This window comes from Malurus melanocephalus, unplaced genomic scaffold (assembly GCF_030028575.1).
Source record: "Malurus melanocephalus ecotype Western Australia unplaced genomic scaffold, MMel_1.1 scaffold_263, whole genome shotgun sequence".
Lineage (NCBI taxonomy): Eukaryota > Metazoa > Chordata > Aves > Passeriformes > Maluridae > Malurus > Malurus melanocephalus.
The window spans coordinates 946110-972576 of record NW_026623495.1 but is presented as its reverse complement, the minus strand read 5'-3'; the positions used below and the strand labels follow the sequence as shown (position 1 = coordinate 972576).

At 38.8% G+C, this 26467-nt stretch overlaps 1 protein-coding gene across 1 annotated transcript in view; it reads right to left on the bottom strand.

Moving 5' to 3' along the window:
- The window catches only part of AGPAT5 (1-acylglycerol-3-phosphate O-acyltransferase 5), a 53541-nt gene extending 29847 nt beyond the window's left edge, over positions 1-23694 (bottom strand). The window contains exons 1-4 of the mRNA XM_057375908.1: positions 23231-23694; positions 8775-8844; positions 8446-8561; positions 3312-3401 (exon numbers count right to left, since the gene is read on the bottom strand). Coding sequence (XP_057231891.1) covers positions 3312-3401; positions 8446-8561; positions 8775-8844; positions 23231-23449 — 495 coding nt within the window. The 5' untranslated portion in view covers positions 23450-23694. The remainder of the gene's footprint in view (positions 1-3311; positions 3402-8445; positions 8562-8774; positions 8845-23230) is intronic.
- Between the last annotated feature and the right edge of the window lie 2773 nt (positions 23695-26467).

The window sequence follows — 26467 nt, the reverse complement described above, 5'->3', positions numbered from 1 at the left end:
ATGTTCTTTGAACACTGTGACAGTCTCTGCTCTCACAAGAAGACATAAGATTGCAATTTGTTAACAATCAGCCAAATTTTATGGAGTTTTAAACCAAATCACATCATCTTGAGTGAGTTTTACCAACAAAAGGCCCAATAATGCACCATTTAAGTGTATAATTCAATGACAGTATAATTCAATGACAGTTTGAGAAGCAAAGTGATTTCCAGAAATAAGTAAGAAAATACATTCAAGATCCACACTAAGAAAACACAGGTGCAACAGTGTTGGCATCAGTTTTATGCCTGACACTGCTGTGCTGCATCTGGGAAGAAGCTGCAAACTGAAGGGCAGGAAAAGGGGCTGTTTATGGCAGGCAGGTGGGTGGAAGTCCTAGGACAAGGTGAGCAAGGAGAATCACACAGTCCACTGTTGCTGCACAAAAGGTGACGTATCAGAGCACTAATGCAGTTCTACTGTAGATCTAAGAGGACAAGAGGCAGCCTTACTGTGCCAGCTTTAACTCCAATTTACTTTTCAATTAAAAAACAAAGAAAAATCAAAGAAGTCCACAGTGAAACGGTAAAGAGCTTGCTACACTAAGGAGAACAGAAGACTTTCTACACATCTTCAGCTCCTTAATGGGAAAAGAGATGGCTCCAGACAGACTGAACATTAATCATCTGGATTCTTTTGTTGAAGTTGTACGTGGAGAGCAACTGTAAATAACAATGTGACCCTTAACACAGATTCCTGTCCATCTCTTCTTTATTGGTATATAAATCTTTCCTGAGGAGCTGAAAGGCCAGCTCATCTCTAGCACTACATTGAAGAAAGAACTCTATCACGTACACACAGAATGACTAAACTACACCAGCTGCCCACTAAACTGAGGAAAAGTCCACCCTGAGCTGCAGCATACAGTGCATAAAAATTCCAGTCACACGTTAGTTATTTCTGCATGAAGCTGATGAGTTCAGGGCATACTTGCTTTACTGATCAAAATGTCTTCATTTTAAAAGCAATATAGTTACTTGTGGATGTCATACTAAGTTGCAGAATTGCATGAGTATTGCAGTAGAACAGGCTATCATGTTCTTCTCACAGTAGAAACTGCAGGTTAAAGGCCATTTAATAGCATCTGCATTTCAATTCTCAGATAAAGTGGGCTATAGAAGGTTTAATCTTCCCTCAAATGACAACTCAATGGTATGTGTCTTTTACCMCTGCAGATGCAAACATTTTCCTCAATAAATAAGCTTTTGACAACTTCGGTTTTGTAAATTTAAGTGTCACTCCCTATACGGTTTGACTGAGAGATTTTAAATTATTAATTTCTGCAGCAGTTACACTTCTATACTGCAATACCGGATAATATGATGCAAATGGCAACAACTGCCTGATATGCATATCCAGGTTCTGTGCCCATTTCCAATACCAGCAAACTTCCAGAGAGATATATTGCAGCAAAAACCACACATACCCAAGTGGTCCCATATTTATATGTCATTAGCTTTGATAAGTTAGGTATAGGCTCTCAGTATACACACAATTCAGGAGGGAGAAAAAAGATGATTCCATGAACAAAAACTTCTGGATTTATTTCATTTATTAAGGACATGGAAAGCAGAACCTCTATCAGTTGTATCTTTAAAGAAAAGCTTTATGGTTAAATTTCTTCATAAATTCCAACTGYGCTAAAATGATACACTGCAGCAAAACTGAACACCATTTGCAGGTTTCCAAGGACAGAGAATTAGATGGGTTCTAGGCACAGCTTCCTAAGATTGTATTAAAAGAAAAGCACACATTTTTATAAAGGAGATTAATTTAACACAGACTTTGAATATCACAATGAAAAACTTCTAATAACAACAAATGCCTGCTTTTTAAAGGATGCAAAGGGAAGTCAGAAAGCCAGACTCAAGCAGAAGCGATTTCACTGGCTTGCAAGAAATCCATGGGCCTATGCAGGAAAACACCTTGCTGGGTTATTTCATCCACACAAACTAAAATGAACTTAATCAGCAGGAGGAAGAATTGCTTAAAGGGATGACTACAAGTATGTTTTATATATCCTGTAAGCAGCTTTGCTTTATTACATTTGCAKCACAAGTTTTACAGATTCTACTTTGCCACTGACAGACTGCAAATAATGATGCAACACAACCTCATTACATGCCAGGACTCTCCCTGATAATGAGGGCACAGGTTGACACCACTSAACATGACCATCTTCTCCATAGACATTGTTGATTACATTCTGGACAGCAAAAGATTAGTTGTTGTAATGCATTTCCGGCCTAACTTACATGCCAACAACTGGAACTCTTAACTAAAAATGAAAAATCATGCTAAATCTTAGTTCAAGACACAATGAGTTTCAGCACTGTCTGAAATASGAACATTTTACTCATTTATGTCTCTCAGGAAGCATGAGGCCMGTTTACTTTTTCAACACAGACACATGCACAAACATAAACTCACTATCTCCAAATACGAAAAAAAACCCCTATTATGAATGTCAAAACAACTCATGCATTCTTTTTACCCGAGTTTCAGCTTAAAAAAGCTTTGACAATATGTGGAGTTTAAGTTCTAACAACACAATTTTAAATAAAATGAAAGTTTAACTCTTCTATATCAAGGCTAGCTTAGTTTTTTTTTCTCAGCTTGGCCCAAAAGGAAGAAAAAATTTTAATGCACAGCAAGTAATGGAAGCAAAGCACAGTGATTCTAACCACTGAGCCACAAACTATACAGGGAGTCATGAGAAAAGTCACTTGGCAGTAACAGTCATTCTTCAAATAGAAAATTATCAAGAGTTTGTTTTGGGTTTTTTTTCCCTCCTCCAGGCATAGCAGACAAAGTTATTCAATTCTAAGATGTCATTGCCATTAAAAATGATTGATCATTGTGATGACTAATTAACATTTGGTAGGAAAGGTTCTTGACTTTTAGAAGTTGAGAGTATCAGTCTCTGACAAGCACACAGTAGTCAAAATGTTGTTTTTTGAAAGAGCGTTTCTCTTTGGAAATAGTGGTTTCTCAAGGAAGGTATTATAGTTAATACATTTTAAGTCCAGATCCCCTTGTCCTCTACAGAGAGGATCGCAAAGCTCCTGTCAATCATAAAGAACCAGTCAAATTTTCCTCAGTTTAATTAGAGGTATCACTCTAATCACAGAAAGTAACTGTAAAAACACAGAAAGAAAACAAATCCATGATTACCATCTTAGTAGTTTGTGGATATCGGGCATGGCTCTTTTCTCCAACAAGCCTTTGCCATTAAAAAAGTCAAAGAAATGAGAAGGAAGGTATAAGCTTACTGGAGTCTCAGCTTTCATCTGGGCCCGCAACTTCTCTCTCATTTCTTTCTCATTGAAATTGGCACTTCTTTTAACATAGACTCCTCCATGCTATCAGAGAGAAAAAAAAAAGAAAAAGAAAAGCATTAAATATTTAAGTTTAATGTAGAAAGAATAGTTGATAATAGAACAAACACGAGACAATGACAAGTCACCTTTATGACTCATGCTGCAAACTGCCCACAARACATTTTCTCTTATCACAAAAACATGAGGAAACTAATTTTGTATTTGCATATACTTTAGTTCACAAACTCTGTTTAAATCAAAATCATATATAAAAAATCCCAATGCATAAGACACTTGTCTTGTTCAAAGGTGTTAAATAATTAACTGGAAGATGGCACTGGAAGTGACCTCATGGTATTTATTCCTGTCAACACTGACATGCAGCTTCTTTGTGTATTAAGGGAAAATCACAGAACTGAAGTTACTCACATACAAGTACTTAYAGGTCAATGCTTTCAATTTTTTGTGCCCACTCTTAAATAGTAACTAATACAAATACTGGGAATGCAACTATCATACCTCTACATAAAAACCTTATGAATAGCACAAAACTAGCATAGGTCTTGAAAACCTCCATGCACTTCACCAGATAATCAAACTTTTAATAAAAAAGTTATATACCAAGGTAATAATTGAGTAAGTAAACCAAAATCTGTAGAAGGCAAAGAATTTTACAGAAGTATTTTTACAGAAAACCATTATGAAAAGTTAAACTATGTCCTGGAAGAGATTAATTTTATAACTTGTTGCACAGAATGTATCACAAAAACTTCAGTAAAAGGGATATGGCAAAGTACACACTAACAGAAATTTGCCCTATCATTTCCCTCTTCCACCACTTCGTTTTATCTACAGAGAGAAAGAGGATGTAAACAAACATGCACCAACTACTGATACAATGAAGTCTGGAAAAAACAAAATTAGCTTCCAAATAACGGAATATCAGTTTTAAGGTACATTGTTTTCATGGGTTTTCTAACTGACTCCATAACTTGGTAATACTCTTTTCTGTTCACCATGACTTGGTATTAGGATTTGTCAGACAACTTCTGTCCATTTATGGTTTTACATGCTCTTAACAGAAAGGTGACAGTAAGATTAAAACTACTAAGAGCTGAGCCTTATTCAAATGCCTGATCTGTATGAAAAGATACAGTACATTATAAAACAGGGGTGGTGGCTATCTGCAGAGTTGTGTTCTTGGCATGGACAGGAATAAAATTTGAGGGGTTAGGAGGAGGCAGGCAGAAGAGGTGGTCATGCAAAGTGTTTTCAGCCTTTGCTTTTCATGGTGTAAAGAGATGGCTGCTTAGCTAGTGGTGTTTGTTGTAACTTTTGAGCTGTTCTTCAAAAGYTGCAGTGAAAGGGAACAGAAAGCCAATGATGCATTAACTCCACATTAAATATTCTGTCTTAACTTTATCATCTGTGATTCCCTCCCAAGGTGAAGTAGCCAGCTCTAACACTCAAGTCTGCTGCTGTGACTGGCAGGGAACCAAATCCATGAACAGAACTCCCCAGTTCACTGAGCTTGGCTGGAGAATGATATCACGACCATCCTACAAGCAGTTTAACAGTCCCACACAGAAAACAGCATCAACAGAACAATGTTTCTTCTGCTGCGTAGTAAACAGAGAGCCTCATGTTATCTCCACACTCCACATATAAGACAGTTTTTAAGACCTGACACCATTAAAGTGAAACAGATCTTAAGTAGACTACTTAAGTACAGCTGTATTCTGACACTCACAACAACCACTCCTTCCAGAAAGGACAAACCCAGTTTGGTATCAGAAAAAATTCACCTGCTATATAAGACTTGCATGTAATTGGTAAGTCATTATTCTCTGTGAGTTCAGCTAGGTCTTTGATAAATGAGAGAAAGCTGAAATCAAGATCTTCCCTTATCATCAAATTACTAATCAGCTGCAGTAAACTGGAAAAATACTGAACCGATTTTTCCTTCTTCAATTTGTCAACTTGGACAAATGAAGTTACTATTGGACAGGTTGGTTGGGGACACCAGGACACCAAAGATAGATCTGGTGTCCCACGTCAGACATTTTAATTCTCAGAAATAGATTTGCACTTCTCAAGTAAATGTGCACAGAGTCACGTAACATAAGAACAGACAAAGTATTGCAAGATCAGCGTTTGCTACATTCACCCCAACTCATCCCTGTGGCTCAGGGGTATAAAGATAAATAGAGGCAGAATATGTGGCTCAAAGCCAGAACAACCAAAAGAGTGCAAGAGCTAGATAACAGAGAAAATGAAGACATACTATCTAAAAAAACCTGTGGGGTATCAAAAATACTTTTCAAAATTACATCCCAGCCTCATCAGGGGTATAAGATGAATAGGAGTGAATTAGATGGTATAAGCAAATAGGAGTGATGGGATGAATTGGTAGCAATGATAAGAGCAAAAAAAATATTCAAATCCACCCAAAAATAATAAAGGTATGAAAATGAATCAGTTTACCTAATAAATCAGACATGGAACRTAAGAGGTTAATTTAAGTGTTTCTTTACTTTTCTTGCTATTAGATAGCTGCCTCTAGAGAAGAATGCTAGTTATGTGATTGTATACTGCTCAAAATCCCCAATTTGTATTGCATTTCCTTTTCATTAAGAGATCAAATATATGAACGYGCTTCAAAACAGATTTCTGGAAGTACTGTTTTTAAGGTTATAATTTTCTTCCGCTGCACTTTAAAAGCCCCTCTCTCAGTCAACAATGGATTGTGTTTACAAATATACTTCCTTTGTGCCTGAATTTTGCTCTCCTGGACATCCAGACCACGTTTATTTCCAAACAGGATGTTTACCTGAGGAAGGGAATATGAATTCCGTGAGCATGGCGTAATTATGTGGCCCTGGAAACTTTTAGTGGAGTGTAAGTGACATCACTGACAGAACATCAACAGGAAGGGCAGGAAATGTTTTGTGTTTTTGCACTGTTTGGTGTGATAAAAACAATAAAAATACCTATTAGTTTGCACTGCAGGCCTTCTGCATCCCGTCTCAGTCATTTAAGCTTACATGCATCACCACTGCCTGTCAATTGTGTCTAGGATTTATATATATATAATTATATATATATAAATATAAAATCACACCCCACTAAATCTTGTAGAAGTTTTACTTTTTGAGGAATCTAAAGCTGAATAGATTTTATTTAATATATACATGTTTTGGTTAAAAATGTAGGTGACATTCAGATTAATTTCCACAGGAACCTCCGTTTAACGGTCAATATACCAGTCAGGAAACTGAGCACCGGATATTCCACATTGCAAAAGTAATTTTCCAAAATCTTGAAAAAAATAATTTCTGGACACCTAGTGATAGTGGATGGAATATATATCCTGTTTGTATTTAAAAAAAAAAAGCAGACTTAAATCACCACCATTACAATGACTACAGGCAAGAACTTAGAAAAAAGTATTTCCATGTAGCAGACTGGTCACTTTGGTGGACAAAAAATGTAGAGAAGCATTAGGGACAAGCATTAGACAACTGAGAATTCCATTTTCTCCTAATGTATACCCTTAGTGAGGTATGGCAGGGTCTGACAATTTGTAGTTATTTAGGGGACTGGGATTAAGCAAATGGACCAATAGAAAAAATTATTTTCTCATTTTCTCTGGAGCATATACTTCTCTAAAGATGCCAATATTAGCAGAAACGATGGCAACCTCCCATGCTCCAGCCTAGATCTATAGCCTACTCATTAAGGAGTTYAGCCAGAAGACAACAAAGATTTTCAACCATCAAGCTGAAAACATTGGATGTGCTGCAAAGATGAGGGAAAGAGTAATCCTCTCATTTGGATATACACCTGTAGTTGCCTACTCTTCATATACTCCTTTACAAACTAATATATATAGTTCCAATCATACCCAGTGTAGTATTTGTCTCAGTGTTCTCAACCCTCTTGGATTGGGATAACAGTTCAATCAAACAGTCCAATTCTATTAGAAGAGTTTTTCTGAGTGCAGTGTTTACCTTTTTTTTTTTTTTTTTTGCTTTTCTTTGCCTGGGCAGTGGAGTGAGGGACAGAAAGCAGATAAACCGTCAGGGAACACATTAAGATCAAACAGAGAAGACAAAGGAGAAAAGCCTTATTGAATAAGCACTTTGGAACGACTACCCAAAACTCTTATCCATTTCTATTCTAATAACTAAGCACCCATCTAAACCCTGATATAAGTACCCTGAAGCTATTACTGCTCACCTAGAAAAAGGCCAGTACTTCCAAAAACATCCACCTCTACATTTTGTTTGTAAATATTAATAGTTCTGCTTTCAGAAGAAGCAAAAAACAGGCATGACAAATTCACAGAGGATTTTAGGGAGGTAAGCTACACTGCTCTCTACCATTTCAGCCTGAAGATCATATCCACTCAGTATGCTGGCTGTTCAGTGACCACGATCTACTGTGTCTCAGTAATTGTATAAATTTGAGTCACATCAGGTTGAGCTCTTAAGACTAGAAAGAACCAAAGAAATATTTTGGAGAAAGAAGAGAAAGAAAAAGGTAGGAATACTGTTAAGACTCAAGGTTTTGATTAATTGAAGTCCAAAGCAAAACCAACATTTTCCTGGAGGCAGGAACTCCCTTTCCTTCACACTATACTAAGATCCAATTTTTCTCTTTTATATTGTACTAAAACCAAACAACTGAAAAACAAATAAGTACATCAAACAGCAGTGCAAATTTATTYCCAATTTGTAGCATGACACATAGCAAAAATAGTCTGTTTACACCTACTGCTAACTGGAGTTTTGCATATCGTAAAAAGATCAAAGTTSTAGAATATTCTGAAATACTTCTGACAGACTCTACAGTTTTAATTCTATCCATAATAAGTATTCATTTAGAGAAGTAAACTGAGTCTTTAGTAAATGTCTTTCAACTAAGATACACATCTAACTACACTGACTGAAACCAGATTCTTTCATGTTCAAATAATGGAACGTCAGYTCAAAACTCCATCTTCACAGCATGCGTGGAAAACAGGAGGAAAGTACACCTTACATATTTGACTTACAAACAGCAAGGAAAGAGTGAATGGGCTCACCTGTGAAAAGTACCACCCATACAGTGGAAGCCATTTTAAGCCATCCTTCAGGACATAGCGGACGTGCCCGAGTGCATTCTGCCTGATCGCCAGCATGTCCGCGATAATCCAATCAACTGCAACGACAAAAGCCCAAAATAATCAGTTAAATTACCTCTTAAATTGCCACTGAAGAAACAAAAGGTATGTGTTGTATGAATAAATGTTATTAAAGGTTTCTGAACTAGAAGTTCTTGCTTGTTAGGGCAAGGCTGGAAAGAAACACAGGAAACAGATAGGCAGATTTTAAAAATCTATAAAAGTGTTAGGACAAGCAAAAAAATACAAACCTGTACACTGATGATTTGATAAATATATTACATTTTCTTTATTTTTTGGCAAATCCCCGTAGATAATTACCTAAAAAAAATTAAAAAATATGCAGTATTACTTTATAATTTATTTCCATTGCATTAGGTAGTGATGAGATCCAATGCAGTAAGTGGCTATTTATTAGGAAAACTGTCAGCAAATTAGAATCATTAACAGACAAAYACCCTATCACTGCATCAGTACCTACCATACAGACAACTGACTTATCAAAAAAACTGTAAATATTAATTAATGAGGGCTTAAGAAACCTATTGTTCTTGTGCCTTAGCCCTAGAACGGGAACCATAGAAGGTGACCTTCATCCACCAGCATGACTACATAACAAGGGGTTGATGCTGGAATCCCACTCACCTTTTTCAAACAGATTAATTAAATTATTTTCAAATATAAAATGAGAAATCAATTAGTTTTAATTCTGAAGAACCAATGCAGCTGTTCAATTACTTTTAATAAACACTTTCATTACTTACTGAGGCTTAGTATTTCTAACCAGTACTTTCTAGGTAGGCTTTCACCCTTTTCTGCTAATGGGCATGCTCCATGTTTCTAGAATTAGGCTGCATCAGACACACACACTACTTTGAAATTACTCCATTCACCAAAAAAGCAAAGARCTATATAGAAGGTTTACGTACTTATTATCATCATATAAGTCAGCATTTATTATCATCAAGTAAGTTTACATACTTATCACCACTTCCCTAGTGTGGGCAATACTGGAATTTTATCAGGAAGAACTAATTAACATTCAGATATTAACTTGGCATAATTAGTATGCCGAGTCTCATATGACCCTTACAGAAAGATMAGCATCTCTTGAAAATCTGTCCATCTCTCAGGTAACATGTACTACTAGATGGCTAATGCCTCATATTGTTAACTCTAGGCAAAAACCCCACATGAAAGCTGTGTGTTTTACATTCATGCTGTTTCTTCTTTGAAAAAACAACCACACTGTTGATCAAGTTTTGTTTTCAAGGCAGAAATCAGGTACTTGCAAACTGAGATAGTAAATATGTGAACAAGAGATCATTCAGCATGCAGTTAAAAAGGACATAACTTACTTAATTTTTTCCAAAGATCAAAAAAGGGCATGCACAATAAATTCTAACTGAAAAATATTTGTAACAAGTCAGTTGACAAGTATATTCCCAACAGTACCCAAAAAATTTGAACAAGATTCTGCACTAGGAGTCGTCTTCTCATTGAAGTAACAGAATTTATAACCTTACTGCTGATACTAGGTGCCATATACAATCAGAACAAGATAGCAGTCTGAGGATTGACCTTACAGTTCAGGTGCACAAATTCCACTGAAAGAAATCCTCCTACTGTCACTTATAGAGTTAAAACTTCATTTTCCAAGTGTACATTTTCCCAGCATTGTTATGCACAATATCCATAAATACTGTTTTCTTTAATTTCAAGTTAAGACTCCACTATGCAGTTTCTGGCAAAGACAATTTTAGAGTAAGAGAGAAGGCCCAGTACAACAAATCACTAAACCACAAGGTCCTGAAAGTTATTTGAGCTTTTCTAAAACATAAGAAGAAAAAAAAACCCAAAAAACAAGAGGAAAACAAAATCTGCCCTTGACTCCAAGAGGTGCTCCACACAAGAAACAGGGCTTGAAATATACAACTTATAACTTCAACTTGTAAATATTTCCACTTCAATGTACAAAGTCAAAATCACAGTGCAATCAGACCCACAATTTAAAGCACTCACTTCTGGYTATTGCATGAGTAAAAGCAAATACAAAGGATCATTCCCTTAAAAAAAACATGTATGCGGGTGTCTGCCAAATATAACAGTTAATCTGTATAATTTTTTACTTCAGTAAGTTTGGATCTAGTTCTCTTTTTAACCCCAGAGGAACACCCACTCACGGTTACTGTAAACAACTCCTATGCATAACATTATAGCTTACCCTAAGGGTTATATGTGTTTACATGTAATGGACCAAATTCTTTTATTCACGATAAAACCCATAGCCATTCTGTTGTACAGAACTAAAAATGAAAAAAAGAAGTCTTGTTTAAAGTAAGTTCTATTAAACACATAAACTCCAGATGTTTTATTTCAAAGCAAAGGTAAGAACTCAGAGAAAATCTGAAAGCTCTATTTTGTTTGCTCAGATGGCTCAGCCTAAGAGGATGCACCAGCTTTAACTGCAGCATCATCCACTTTAGCACTGCCCATTTCACTGATCTCGAGAAAAGGCTTATACAGTTCATCAAAGGCCAGCAAACAGCTATTCACATTGCACACTCTTGAGTCAAAGAACTGAGCTACAAACTTAGAACTGTTACTACAATCAGCTAAGAATGGCAACTTCCAGTCCCAGGAGACACCTACTCTGCAGGCACCCACGCACCTCTCTTTTTGAGACCAAAGCATGTTTGCTTTACTGGGTTTCTGAATGTATTCATCATAGAATACAATATTATCTATTGTATAGAATACAATACAATATTCTGTAAGGTAACAGTTAAGAGCTTTGGATCCCACAGGAATGCCCTTTTCCCTCTGGGATGGTGCCTGAAGAATTAACCTGCTTGTGGATAATCAGGAGAAGAGTCTGCTCAGGACAAGACTTCAGTTTCTGGCCATCTGATGTGTTTAGGTAAACCAGAGCACCTAATATATACTGGAGCTGCAAAAGGAAATGATACAGCCCTCTTCTTCACGGCCTCCAGAAGAACTCTGACTCCCTGCTGTTTTTCATAGCTAACTTTGCAGAATTATTTGCTGCAGAGGCTGTGCAACCTCTGACTCCTCATTCTGCTGGTGCAGAAGATACTTGGGTGCCACAGTGAATTACAGAATCACACAATATACTGAGTTGGGACACACTGTGCCAAATGAGTGTGCTTGAGATCACCCACCACACACACAAAGATCCTCGAGTCCATCTCTTAAGTGAATGCCTGTATGGGGACCTAACCCATGACCTTGGTGCTATTAGCACCGTGCTCTAAAGCAGCACTTTAGTGACTCACCAGGGACAGTAGTCCACAGTGCCGAGCTGTATTCAAGCCCCATTTGACGCAATCTGAAGACATGAGAATGGCTAAAAGACTCTCAGGCCTCCCCAGAAGGGCAGTGCTGCTCCCGGGGTGTACAGAGCACAGGCACAKGGGTGGTCTTACCCCTGCAGCCAGAAGCAGTGCAGGACATGCTTGGGATGCAATTTCAGTTTCAGCAGCTAAGGTACGTAGTGTTCATGCATGGCTCTCCAGACACTACAGTATAYATATATTCTACCCAGCCATCAGCTTTAATGAACTGACAAGTGCCCTGTCTGCCACAATGAAGCAAGTGAGGAACCTATTMATTTAGAATAGAATCTGCTGTGTTAGAAAAAAGAAAGGCACAATGATGTCAAGCAAAAAAAATAAGTTAAAAGGAAGAACAACATAGTACACCAAAGTAAGCAGAGATTTGAGGGGAAATGTTTAAAACGCAGATTAACAGTCTAACACTGCAAACATTACTTGTGTACACAACATTGAAATGTGTGCTTTTAGCCATGTTTTGGTTGCTTCGAAGCCCAGTTCACAGTAATGGGTAATCCAGTTAGTGTTAATGTGGGTCTTTCACAGCAGTTTACACAGCAGCATTGTCAAACTCAATACAGTGAGGTCTCAAATAAAGGAAACTGGATGCTATTAGATCCCTTTGGTGGGAAGATTGGTACCTTCCCTAGAAGCCATACACCAAGTTGTTCACAGGCTCAGTGGCCACAAGACACACCTCAAGGTGTCCTGTCCAGATGAAGCTATTGATGCATTAGCAGAAGGTTACAACAAGTTGTGCTGGGGGAATTCACAAATTCAGTGATATGCTGATCTAGGCATGCAAATGAGAGCTCCTTGGTGATCTGGTGACACCAGGTTCAGCTTCCCTTCCAGATACTGCTTCTTCCACTGCAACATACTCAGCTAAGGCTGTGCTAATGTGATAGGTCAAGTAGCAATGCAGAACAGTCCTACATGGCAGCCACAACTGAATAACCCATAATTTGCACAGGTTTTCACTGAAACAAGGTGGACACTTGTTTATTAGAGTTAAGAATTTTATTTCTTGCTTATGGAAACTTTATATACCAAAGAAAATTAAATAAGATTGTTTAATGGCGTCCTATAGCTCCTACTGAGCTGTATCAGCTCAGTAAACACTGCCATGCCAAAAAYAGGAGGTAAAAATAATCATACTATCAGAAGATATGCTTGCAGGTCAACTGGTGATCACATCAAACTCCTAGCAAAGAGATTACCTTAATATTGTAATCGGATGTGGCTGGTAACAGGAGCAGTTAGAAGCTGATCTGCAAGCAGATATTCTGATAGTGTGACTTCTGCTTCAGCAGCATTAAGGCAACACAACTGATTATTGCTGGTAAAAACTCAGGCCATCTCATCTGATATCTATGAGTCTACCAACACACTCAGTCTTGCATCCTCAGACTTCTTAACCCTCCCCCCTTCTCTACTCAAAGAAACCAGGTGTGAATTGAAGAATAATGTTCCCATCTTTGCTGTTACTTCAACAAAACTGACATTCACTGGGGAACTTCGTGAAAGCAGAGCACGTGCTCAGGAAAAACACGAGTGTCAAGCACAGGCAATAGCAACTGGAAGATAAATGCAGGGTAACAGGGGGAGAACATTCCTTCCCTCTTCTGGAGAAGAAGTCACAGCATCAACATTTAAAAAGGACCATACAGACTTCCTTCTCAGCTGTGCTATCCTCAGAAAATGCACCTCTCTCTATTTCACTATTTGTTCACAATTAATAGTTGAGACTGTGTGCTCTTTGGGACAAGAACATCTCTGTTAGCTGGGCATTACTAGAACATGTCTATTAAAATAAAATAGTATCCTAGGATATATTTCTCATCTGTTAAAAACTCAGTACAATTTCCTGGTGAAACGGTGGAGCTTGCATGAACAAGCCACCAAAATAACTATCAGGTAGCAGCTTCTGAAGTCAGCAGATAGCCTGTGCAAGTTGAGCTCTGCAGCACTGTTGCAGGCATCTTCAAAGTTCTTTAAATTCTCTTAGACTAAAAACCTGCCTGACAACACAAGCYCTTTGAGCTTCTAGAGAAAGTAACTCAGACCACAGAAACTATTTACCCAGTTTGACTAGAAGCAGGCTCAAGATAGGTTTGTACTTGGGGCTGACAAATTTCTGAGGTTTTCAGATGTCCTGCTATAAGAATTTTAAATGTTTTTCTTCACAGAACACAGAGAAGCACTTTTATTCACATTTAACAGATACAGGTTTCACTAGATTACAGYGTAAGGAATACGAATAGAGCAGAAGTGCATGGACTTTAATGTTTTTAGTTGCATTTTCTCTAAACTGAAAAATAAAGTTTATAAACTTTCCAAAAATACTTTTAGGATATATACAGCTTTTAGGCAATGATCATACTATTGCTACACATCATAACCTCTTTACTGATTATCTGCTCAATACATGATTGCACAAGCTGGAAGTCTGTTGCTCAGACAACTCTAGCAAGCTCAGCAACAAACCACATAATCACAAAACAGTATTGAAGCAGAATTCATTCAAACATTCTGCAGCTATGTATTTTACTGGGGTTTCTGTGAAGAAAACCATTGCTAAGAGATTAAACTCTGGGGAATATTGAAAAGATTGCTGTATCTAATGCAATTAATTYTTTTAAAAAATATATCTTTGATTTGATTCAACCAGAGAGCACAGACCTTTAGAAAAAATACACTTACTGCTATTTTATTTCCTTTTTGTAAGAAAACTGTTGTAGCAACCCACACAGATTAAGCAGAACTAAATAATACCATCTGATGTTAAGTATGAAGTCTGTACATTCTTATCGTCATACTAGCTTTTATCCTTATGGTCTAAATYGATAAACTGGTATGAGTGGTCATACTTCATTCAATGTACAACATACATCTGTAGAAGCCATTTAGTTCTGGTGCTGACTGTAAAGGCTTTAGTTTCTGAGCTAAATGAAAGATAATCATCCCCTACACTCCTTATCTACCTGATGAATCCTSAAAAAAATTTTTAAAAGGCAGCTATATATCTTAAATGTTCCAGTCTTGGTAACAGAAAGAAATCAAGATTTATCATGATTTTAATGTTAAGATTTTGGCATCTAAATTCTGAATAAATCTTATTTTCAGTGCCCCAATAATTTACAGATTTTTCTCCAAATGACTTGTTTTTGTRCAGTGCAGTTCAATGGCATGAACACACTATCACAATCAGTGACCACCTGGAAAAATCAAAATTAGAACATCTAACTTATATCATAAATCACCAATAATAAATTTTTTTAAATAGTAACTGCACATACTTTGGACATATATAAAAAGAGATTATATATAAAATGAGATGTCAACAGGAGTGTTTTTCTGAACATCTGGCATCTTGGTATTACCTAAAACCTGAACAYGCCTTCTAGTACCAGAGTGGAAGTAAGTATTCCACCTGTTTCAATAGGACAAATTCTTCATAAGCCTTTTTCATCTCTGGAGAGTTCTTCATGCAGGTTTTTGTAATTTCCTTAAAAGAAAGGCAAAAGTAACCCACACTTAATGTATCCATTGTTTATTACATTRGCCTTCTGTAGTGAAAAATACATTATGTCCATTATATCTGGAAATACCCTTCGCTCATCACACAATCCAGAAGCAGGAAACCCCGTGGGAGTTTGCAGTGTTTCTTCCAACCGGAGCTTTTTTTAATAAGAACTTTGCTTCAAAATGTCTAGGACTCCAAGGAGGAGTACTTTGCATCTTTATTTGTAATACTGTTACAAGTGTCTGTAGCAAGTACAGACTGAAAACTGGCGTGAAGCTATCAACGAACTCACACAAAGGAGGATGATCAAGAAACATCTCTATTTTCTGCTTGTGATCATGAAACAGGATTTTTGAAAGCTTCTCCACACATCATTGTCAGTAAGTAATTAGCATTTAAGCACTCTGGACTTTCAGAGTGAGGCAAAGGAATCACTATGCAGCATAAGAACAAGAGGCAGGTATCTGCAACAATTCTGGCTCCAGAATTAAACAMAGTAAACTGATCAGCCTTAAAAGTTACCACATTAAAATTACCCTGTCTGCTCACCACCACAACATGTGAATGAGACAGTTCACCTGCTTGCTCAAAACCAAACATRTATGCCCTTGGGTTCTCCAACAGCCTTACGAAATGGAATTAAATAAGTCTACAAGTCAATCCCTAAGTTCACCAGGAAAAATGATTTCAACTACCACAGCACAGTTCAAARCAATCCAACCTAACAGTTTTTCATACCTAGCCATGTGCTAAAATACAAATTTGAGCGAATCATGCGTAGCTTATTTTACATTTAAAAATCAAACCAGCATAAATGCTAYTTCCTACTCCCACAGAAGATCTAGTTGTAACAGAGAAGATGACAAGTAATATGTGACAGAAATGAAATGAACAAAAGAAAATAAWTTCCCAGGCTTTTTATACCAAATTCCTTCATAGGATAAATTCAAACTGACAGAAGATAGATKAAAGAGTATTGTTCCCCGAAGAAGAYGTGCTTCCTTATAATCGTAATGTCAAAATCCCTGACATCTGAGCCTACTTTATCTAACACAACTAAAACTGAGGAAAAAAAGGATATCCCGCCTGCAAGCCTAAGGCAAAAAGTTTGAAATAACTGCACTCAAAWGTTTAACTGTGAACAGAATCTTCTCTTAGCAAGAACAGTGTCTGATGGAAGAGCAACCAGAAGAAAAACTATCTAAATTACCAAGCATCCTTACATAAAGTATCTGACCATATTACGTAAGCAGAAGAAAAGGGCATGGAAGAGCACTGTAAAACRCCATAGCCCAGCATCTACCAAAACACAGCTAAACACAAAAAGAATAAAGTGTATAAAACTCAGGCAGGTTAACAACAACAACAAAAAAAAAGGGATAAATACATTTTTTATTTTCAAATGTAACAAATTGTGTAAACTCAGGACAAATGATACTGAAAAATGTATACACTAAAAATCTTGAGATATTAAAATTAAAATATATTTAAACAGAAAAATTCAAAAACAAACCACGACATCACAAAACTTACTGGTGAAATACWTGGAATCAGGATTTGTAAGAGCATTCAAACTTGCCATTTGATTCCTTAGCATTTTCTACCTGACATATCCTTTCTAATATTTTTATAAGTATAGGCAGCTAATTTAAAAATGTAAACACATATTTTTTTTAAATTGCGAACTGCAACACATAAGGCTGATATAAAATTCAGACTCAATTAGGCAACATATGCTAGGCAAATCTCCACACAAAGCTGCAAATTATTGAACCCAAACAGCAGTTTTGGTTCAGGTAGCTCAAACTCCATTTCTAAAAACAGTAGCAAGAACTCAGTTTTATTTACTTTCTTTTTTATGATTGTGAAGGAAGTGGAGGATGATCAGCACCAGCACTGAATGTGGAACTTCTCCATACTAAATTCTTTCCACATTTCCCAGAAGCCAAATCCGCAGTACACTGGAACYCTAGACGGTATATGTCAAACAAGAGTCCTGAAGGACATCACTTTCACCTCCAGAACWACAGTCAAAGGCACAGAATTAATATATTAGCAAATGTCTGGTTTGCAGTATCTAAAACAGAGCAAAAAATTTACATACCTAATCTATCTATTTTTGCTGTCTCATACCACAGTTGAACGTAAGAGTCTAAAATTAGGCATACATCTCAATTTGAAATCTGCATCCCTCGGGTTCAGCAGGTATCACTTAACTTTTGTTCTAGTAACATGAAGAACTTTGATGTATACTACAAAATACATATATGCCTGGAGACAGCTGTACACTGAAATCCATAATAAAAATAAGCAGGGTAAACCCTCTTAATGGAACCAGAAAAAACTCATCACAGCAGAAAAATGTCACTGGGCTTCTTTCAAAAGTTTACCACATAAAGGGGACACACTTCATGACCTTCTAGTTTCTTTTCAATCTTCACACTGCACCAATCCCCAAACTTCTATCACTCCCCCAAGGCCTTTACTTCATTATTTCTACCATCACAATTAAACGGCAAATTATGATTCTTTTAACCTCTCAGCTGCCTCACAACAGCTAAAATTGTTTCACAAAGCACCAAAAGCAGGTGCTAATGGGTTACTGCCACAAGCTACATGAACTAGGAAAGCTCAAGCCCTTGGAGGCTGCTTGGGCCCCACCTGAGCTTAGATGTTTGCCTTGATGGATCTCTGCACCTTCCTGCTCTGCTCCCACAGCATCCCAGTATTCTCCCACTCCTGAGCTGCCACAAAGGGAGGAGAGCTCAGGAAACTCAAGCACAGGTTCACAGACCCAGGCACATGCCAGAATGCAATTGCCAGCACTTACTTTCCAAACACAACTGAAGAATGTTGAAAAGCAATGTTTCCTCTGGACCTTCTGGTTATGGCATTYGCCTGGGAAATGAGTCCTTATCTCAACAGGAGCCAAACCCTGTCAYTCACATCCTCACATCTACTGACAGAAAGCAGTAAGAAGCAAAACCTTCACCCTAGAATGAGGAAGCTTGGTTATGATGCCTCCTCCAGTGCAGAGAGGGAAGAACCAGGTTCCCAAGAGATGACAAAGCACCTCACCAACAGCAACCAGAAGCACCTCCCTGTATGTTGCAACTTGGCTGTCAGACTTGCACCGCCTCTTGCCTTCCCACCTCCACCTTGGGCCCTCAAGAATTACCTGCTGGACAGCTGAATAACTTCAAAACGAAAAGCAGGAAGTAAAGATAATTGTGTCTGGGAAGGTTGCTGTCCTGGGAACAGCGATGGGCACAGACACTCACTGTAAATTGGCCAACAGCTCAAAGACTAAGCATCCATCCCAGTCTCAGACACCAAGCTCTCCTCACACACTTCCTAGAAAGCCAAAATAYGAAAACAGCCCAGCCTCTTCCCCAYTGGATAGCATCATTAAAGGGKTCAGCAACACATTAGCTCCACAAAGTTTTAGTTTGYTCTAAACCTAAGTAGTTTTTTTCAACCTCGTTAAGACACAGCAAGTCCAAGCTTCAATACCAATCCAGGAAGCACACTGAACTGTTTAAAAGGGATCTCTCTTGTATTTTATAAAATAGTTGTTCAACTCTGATAAGAACACTGAGGTATTATCTGATTCTCACAGGCTTTCCAGGGTCCTGTAAAGACAAGGAAAACCAGAATTTCATATTGTCTTAAATAAAAACACCACTTACAAAAAATTATATTCATCAGAAAGTGGGGGTAGGGAAGACAGTTTACACAAGTACTGAAAAAATCCATGTGCATTAATTCAATTATGGATTTCATTGACTTGTCAAAACCTTTCAGGTGAAAATGATCGTTTAGGAAGCAGTCTGAGTGATGATTTCTTTATCATTTCTTCACCAGCATTGAGTACAAAATATCAAATGCAATTACAACAAAAAAAGTTGAAGAACATTTAGTCTTTACCTGATCTGAAACATGTGCACAAACACAACAGGCATTAATTTCATCACCCTGACAGCAACTGGGATAAGATGCTCAGGGTCAGAGAGACATGAGAGGATTCATCACATTGAATTACTAGTCCTTTCAGCCCTTCAAACAYCCTAATCACATGCACATTTGCAGCCATTCTGGTTTTCACATTCTATGGTTAAGAGTCAACTGTTCATAGTCTGTTCGAAATGCATGAGTTCAGACTTCTATAACACAGTAAAGACAAAAGCAGTAACACAACCACATCAGGTACTTGATGATTGAGAAACCTGGGGTCAAATCAACTACTAGCACCAGCAAATGCAAGTCCTCCGAAGTGCATGAATTGCACCTGTTTGTACCACTGACTGCTTTGACTCATCACTGACAAAATTAACGTCCTGTGCTCTCTATTTACATAGAATTAATCTCCCTTTATACAGTGTTCAAGCACGTCATATATGCTCCTCCTAGAAAAGAGAACTGTAGGGCACCTGCATCTTACAGCAGGACCGGTGTGAGGCAGCACAGGCCCAAAGCAGGGGACATTCTCTCTATGCCACTTTCCAACAGACCACAYTTTCATTACTCTGAATTTATAATCTTAGAGTTTATTGAGGAGCATGGTCACAATGCCACAGATAAATTAATTTCATATATTTATAGTTCCTTAATAGAATTCATGGATACCCTCTAAACTGTAATTGCCCTGACAAATTCTCACAGCATTACAGGATTTCACTCTATAGTCATATTGGCTTTGCCCAGTTTACCTTACAGCACTGGGATGTTCTCATTGCTTTTAGTATTCTCAATACTGGTTTTTCATTCTTCTACAGCCAACTCTTGCATGACAGTCAGCAAAAAAAGACTGTTTTTGGCAATTCATTAATGAATTCTAGTATTATTGGAAAACCTAAACCGATGCCAAGTTAGCTGGAGTTCTTTTAGGCTTTGTAAATCAAACCGTTTCATTGGAAAAAACCCGAGTCCRATACAACTTTTACTTACCCAGTTAAAAACTACAGTTACTTCATGAGCCACTCTCTCAGACATAAATGCCCAGAGCTCACAGCAATTATAGCTCTGCAATTTTTTATATCTCAAGTAAAATACTTAATGAGAAAGACTAGTATTTCAAGATTTTCTATCATGTAGATCAGGTCATCACCTTACTTGGTTACATTTCAAGTATGAAACTTCTTCCAAGTATGAACTACAGTTTTTGTTTTAAAAGAATTGGCTAAAAACATCCAAGTCAAGAAAAACAAATAAAAGAGGAAAAATACACTTGTGCATACAGTCATAAGGGGGAGACAGATTTAGATTCTTAATGGATTAACAACAGATCACAGAAACATCACTTCTTGACAGATAAATATAACGAAAATAAGTATCACAGTACACTAATATTTTAGTAAAAAAAATAGTCATCCATGTTTCTTATCCTAACCAACTTTACTTCATTAATTCCYCACTCACACTACTGGGAATTCTGGAAAATTATTTTAAGATCAGACACCTCAAATATCCACAACTAGTTCAGACTGTTCTTGTATTGAAAAACCACAAATACTCCAAGTGTAAAACCAAAGAATGCAAAACAGTACATAACACTCAAGACATTTAAATACAGTAAGATAGCAACAGTGCCAACAAAAAGTCACTTAAGCGTCTGTAGAATCCTAACAACTTGAGCGAGATTACACAAGTTCCAGTATTCTGATGGATGAGGTTGCTGYTTCCCATTTATCTGGTTACAACAAAAATATTCCAATACACTTAAACCAATTGAAAAATTAATAGACATGAAAGAGTTGCAGAATTCCTCCCTCCCATGGCTACTATAGTACCTTAATACTGGTAGAGCTCTACAGCTGCCTTTATGAAGCTTGTATTTTGTTAGTTTATTGCTTTAAGTTTAATGATGCTACATTTCTGCGTCTAATTACATGCCTTAAGACAGCCCATCCACAGCAGTTCTCAGATTACCATTCCAATCTCTCACTTAGGCACATGGTTAACTTTCCACTGTGAGTTTCAAGTTAAACATGTCCAGCATTTGCAAGAGTAGTTCTAAAAGGACACTCTTTCTCTTCTTAATACAAACGGGGACCATCTCCCAGTTAAATARCACATGGATTTTAAGGATTATGACTCTTACCTCTCCACACACATATCGTATTTTCCAATTTTTATTTACCTTCCATTCACTACCATTTTATTCATCCTATGATGTACGCCTCCTCTTCCACTATTTATCATTATTTGTTGCTTACTGTGACGGTGTCGCTGTTTTAATATTGCCCTTGGCGATCTCCAGTAAGTGGCCTGTAACTGATCACCACCATTTCTGTGTTTCAATGAAGCTTATCAATGATGAAACAGAGGTCAACAGACAATAGCTGCCTTTTTTGATCTTTTGATTACCATTTTCCTTTCTTCATTTTTACATCACAAGCATTTTTTGGATAAAAGTTATTTTTTAAAATAATTTTAAGTTTGCTACTGTCTGCTCACCAATTTTAAGAAATTTGAGTAGTTTTCCATTACAATTTGTATTTCAATTTTTGGCTCTCATTTATAGAATAGGTTAAGTTAAACTACTATACTACTACTTTCAGCTGTCAATGATCAAAGTGTGTTACTACACRTCAAGGTATCTGCACTAGAGACACTGCATAAAACAGAAGGCAGATAAAACTGTAAGTACTTAACCTGTGAACTAATGCTCTCTCTTCTCTTTTTTTTAATATATAAAGCACAACACAAGTTATCTTGTTTGGACAAGAGATAAGGGTGAAGTTACATAAGTTACAAGCGGAGTCAAAAACTACCACTAAGAGAAAATCTTGCTTCAGTTTTGTATCTGTTCTATTTACTCTGATGTTCAACAGCGCAACTCTTGTACCTTCAGTTGGCTTTGTGGGTTTCCCAAGAGTCAGTATGGAGCAAGGCCTACAACTGCATTCAGGAGCGGAAATTAGGGGAGATCTAGCCTGATTCTGAAATAAATGCTTTATCAGAGAGTGGGAAAAGGCCTTAGCTATAAACATGAGAAGACCTTATTTGYATGAGCTCTGTCACCTGTCAAACATGTATTGCTATTCTTTACTCTCAGGTACCTAATGCTGAYACTAACTTCAAGCAGACTTCTGTATACTCAAAAATTTTTGAAGGTCAGGTTTAGGCACAGGAAGCACCCATCGTTTATTACTTTTAAAAGCATAATTAAAAGTCTCCTTGCTTGCTTTGCAAATTACAGACAAATATAACCCCTCAAACACTGAGCACTTTGTGAACTATTATCACCTGAATGCAAATATGCCTAGAAAGGCCTCCAATTTCAACTTATTAACCTGAAACTGAAATCCTGAGTAATCACAAACCATGGCTGATCCAAAATTTAAGGGCCAAAGAGTGACGTGAGGCAGACTGCACRAAACCTGAAAATCTGTAGTAATTTAGGAGATTGAGCAACCTATTTATTAAAAATGTGTACATGTATTATGTATAATTATAGYTGATGATAGCTTTCTCATATGCCGCCAATTTAACATTACAGATGTGTGGCACAGGCCACGGGGGTTCAAGTGTGCAAAGGCGGCTGCCGTTCAAATGCTGACAGAGCACGACCGGTGTCGCATCTCTTCCGCTTCCCCGACCTGCAAAACGAACACAACACCAACACTCCGTGAAAAGCATCACCAGAGGAGCTGCGGAACGAGGCGGATCCTCTGCGGTCCCGGGCACAGGCCACGGCCGCACCTGCCCGCGGCCCCCACGGCGGGCGGCCCGAGGGGCGAGCCCAGAGCCGGCAGCACCGCCMGCAGCTCCCCGGGCCGCCGAGCCCCACCGTCCTGTCCTGCCCTGCCCGGCCCGGCCGGCTCACCTGCACGCCCGTGTAGTTCTCGAAGAAGAAGAGCACCATGCTCTGGTAGATGGTGTACAGCCGGTCATCCACCTCGCGGTAGAAGCGGGCGGGCAGCACGGCGGAGAGCAGGCGCCAGGCGCCCCAGGCCAGCACGTAGGTGGGCGCCGTGCCCATCATGACGGCGGCGGGCAGCACGTAGCGCATGGAGTAGGTGTGCAGCACCAGCGACAGCAGCATCTTCCCGCTGCCCCCGGCCTCACCGGGACACCCACATGGGCGGCGCGCTCACACACAGCCCCGCAGCCTCGCCGCCCGCATCGCCCGCCGCGCCGAGCACAGCCGCCAGGCGCCCGCGAACAGCAGCGGCGGCGGCGACCGCGGCCGGGACGGACGGGAGAGAGAGAGCGGCAGGAGCGGACACCGGCTCACGGCTCCTCCAGCGCCGCCACCGCCACCATCTTGCCCGGCGGAGGCGGAGCCGCGCCGCAGGAAGGCGGCCCCGCGCTCGCGGCGCTTCCGGGCGGGCGGGAGGGGCGGCGCTGGCGCCGGGCCGGGCCGGGAACCGGCCCACAGGGGAACCGGCCCACACGGGAGCCGCGTTCAGCTCCGTCCTGTGCTCTCCGTGGCCATGGCCCCGATCGTGTCCCCATCGCCATCCCCGTCCCCGTCACTCCCCAGCCACAAGCGAGGGCAGGGCTGCTTGGCTTCGTGCAAAACGAGGCACTAGCATAGGTTAGAAGAAAATTTAGTCTCTCCCCCACAATCAGCCCGCACTTTCAGCCCGTGAGTCTAAAGTGGAGCACTAAAAGAGCTGTAGTTGTGCCTTTGCCAGCTCCAGGCACAGTGATGCTCAGGCTTTAGGAGGCATTTCACGTGCCCAGCTTGCGCTTGGACGCGTCCTCGCAYAAGCAGAGAGCTGCCTGCCTCGCGTTTTCTCTGCCCCAAATCTCTGCCTCCTAACAACCTGTTCTATCTTGAAGCTATCTCATAGTTTTGAAAGAATTGGATGCGCAATACCTTCTGCTAAGACCTGGTTCCTTTGCCAGATTTTAACTGGGACAAGCTTTGTCCTTTGCTGTTGACCTCGCGCCAGCTGTTTTTTAGTGTGTGTTGGAAATGGCATCCTTCAGTTCATTAGTCTTAGGTATAAAAAGACATGATTTTACCAGTTTTAGAATGTTTCCTTTTTATTCATTTGAATGTTTTTCTCCCRTATTAAGAAGACTTCCTGTATTGTCATTGCTGTATTTTGCATTATACATTTTCCCTTTTTGTTAAACTGTTTGGATTTTATTTTTTCCTTCCAGCTTATGCTTTTTCAGCATTCTTAATCTGTTACCATCCCATACCACACACACATGCCCATGTTCACACACATTGTTTCTGCTTTTCATAACTGGATGTTTTCAACAGGTTCTTTTAATATATTTTCTCTCTTTGTCAAGTATATCTTATCAAATGCATAGATACCATTTTAGTTACACAAAAAGTGCAGAGTCCAYGTTCTTTGACTTAGGGCTTAATTTACTAGTATAATTATATCAATATGTTATTGTAATATGGGGTTATAATGTCTTCAGCTGAATGAAACAAACTTTTCCATCCAAGRAATGAATGTACCACACGGATGAGATCAAGGATGTTGCCACCAAGTCCTTGCTTTTTTTGATTCATAGATGCTTTTTATCCTAGGTCCCTCTGAATTATGCCACAAKAATTTGAATACTGGTCTTCCACATTCTAGATGACAGAGGCAAAATAAGAAAAATCTTCTGATATTCACTACAATTGGTCATTTCTAGTCTTATGAAAGCATAGGCCCTAATTACACCTCCTTTAACCAGATTGCTTCCTGGGCATTTTACTTTCAGCTGGAAGAAGAAAAATCACCCCATTTAGGGTGATTAGGATTCTATTACAGATATTAAGACTTCAAACCTGCTAAGGTTTTATTTTCTTCTGYAGAACAATCTGGACATTTAAAAGAATGAAGAAGCATGAAATTTTTGAGGAAAAGCATTGGTCTGCCAGGTGTACAGTGCTCAGTCTGTTTTGTGTGAACATAATTATTTGGTATGAACCTGATTATCCTAGTGTTAGGTTATTCTACTGGTGGTTGCCATACCTAAAGTGGCCAAGCTCACCAAGCTCTGGAAAAAAAGTCAGATGTTAATCTGCTAGTGAAAAATATCAGTAAGTGCCTTTAGAAGGAACCACAAACTGTGTTGCTAAACACCATGTCTGAGCATTAAGGGAGTTTCCCATCTGCTACTCAGAAAATTGTACTTCACAATTCCGTCACTCACTCACTGCAATTGTGAAATATACCAAGCAAAGCCAGATAACACTAGATGCAAACCAAACTCCCTTGAGCTTAAAAATTTAAACCTTTACAGATGGTCTTATCTTCTACAATATCCTGGAAGATGATTTACTGGTATGAGTTGTGTTGATAAATTTACTGTTATGAGTTCTGCTGTTGAGAAATGAGACACATGAGATACTAAGGTCAATGATGTAGATCCAAATAAGGATTTAAGCACCTGAATTCCTGGAGTCAAGGTCTTTGACCGGGAGTTTAGGCTTGCTATGTCATGCAGAGAACTAAGCGTTGCATAATAGGATCCATGGCCATTWTCATTCTTTGAAGGAAGCTGATTGCAGTTAGCAGACTCAATATGCATTTGTGTAGGGTCAGATTAATTGAAACACTGAGGACAGTGTTGAGACCTAAGTYTGGTCTTTCAAGTTCTCATTCTGTWTTTCAGAAGCACATGTGTCCACTTAAGATCCACAACCCACAGATCTCTCTCAAAGTTTGGTAACATGGTTTTAAAAATGTGGCTAGAGAAGATTCAACATTACCTCTGAGTTCAGAGGWCTGGATTAGACATGGACTCAGTTTGTTGAGGGTATCAAACTCATACCACCCATCTCTGATGTAGGTGATCTGCAGGGTAAGAGTAATGAGCATCTCTCATGTTGAAGATGCATTTTTGTAGCAGTTGTTGAATGTAGCATAAAATAATAATTAGCGTAGATTACAGTTAGATTAGTTTAGACTAGTAGACTTGTTTAGATTCCAGGTCCTCTAGATGTGTGCCTTTTTTCTAACAATGGCCATGACCTTCTGCATCTCTCTGCATTTGCTCAAAGAATTGAAGGCATCCTTGAATGCTGCAATCATCTCCAGCCTTAGGTGAGAAATGTMCAYCCCTGACTCTGTCCTTGCAGGGCTSTTTCTTGTCCCTCTGT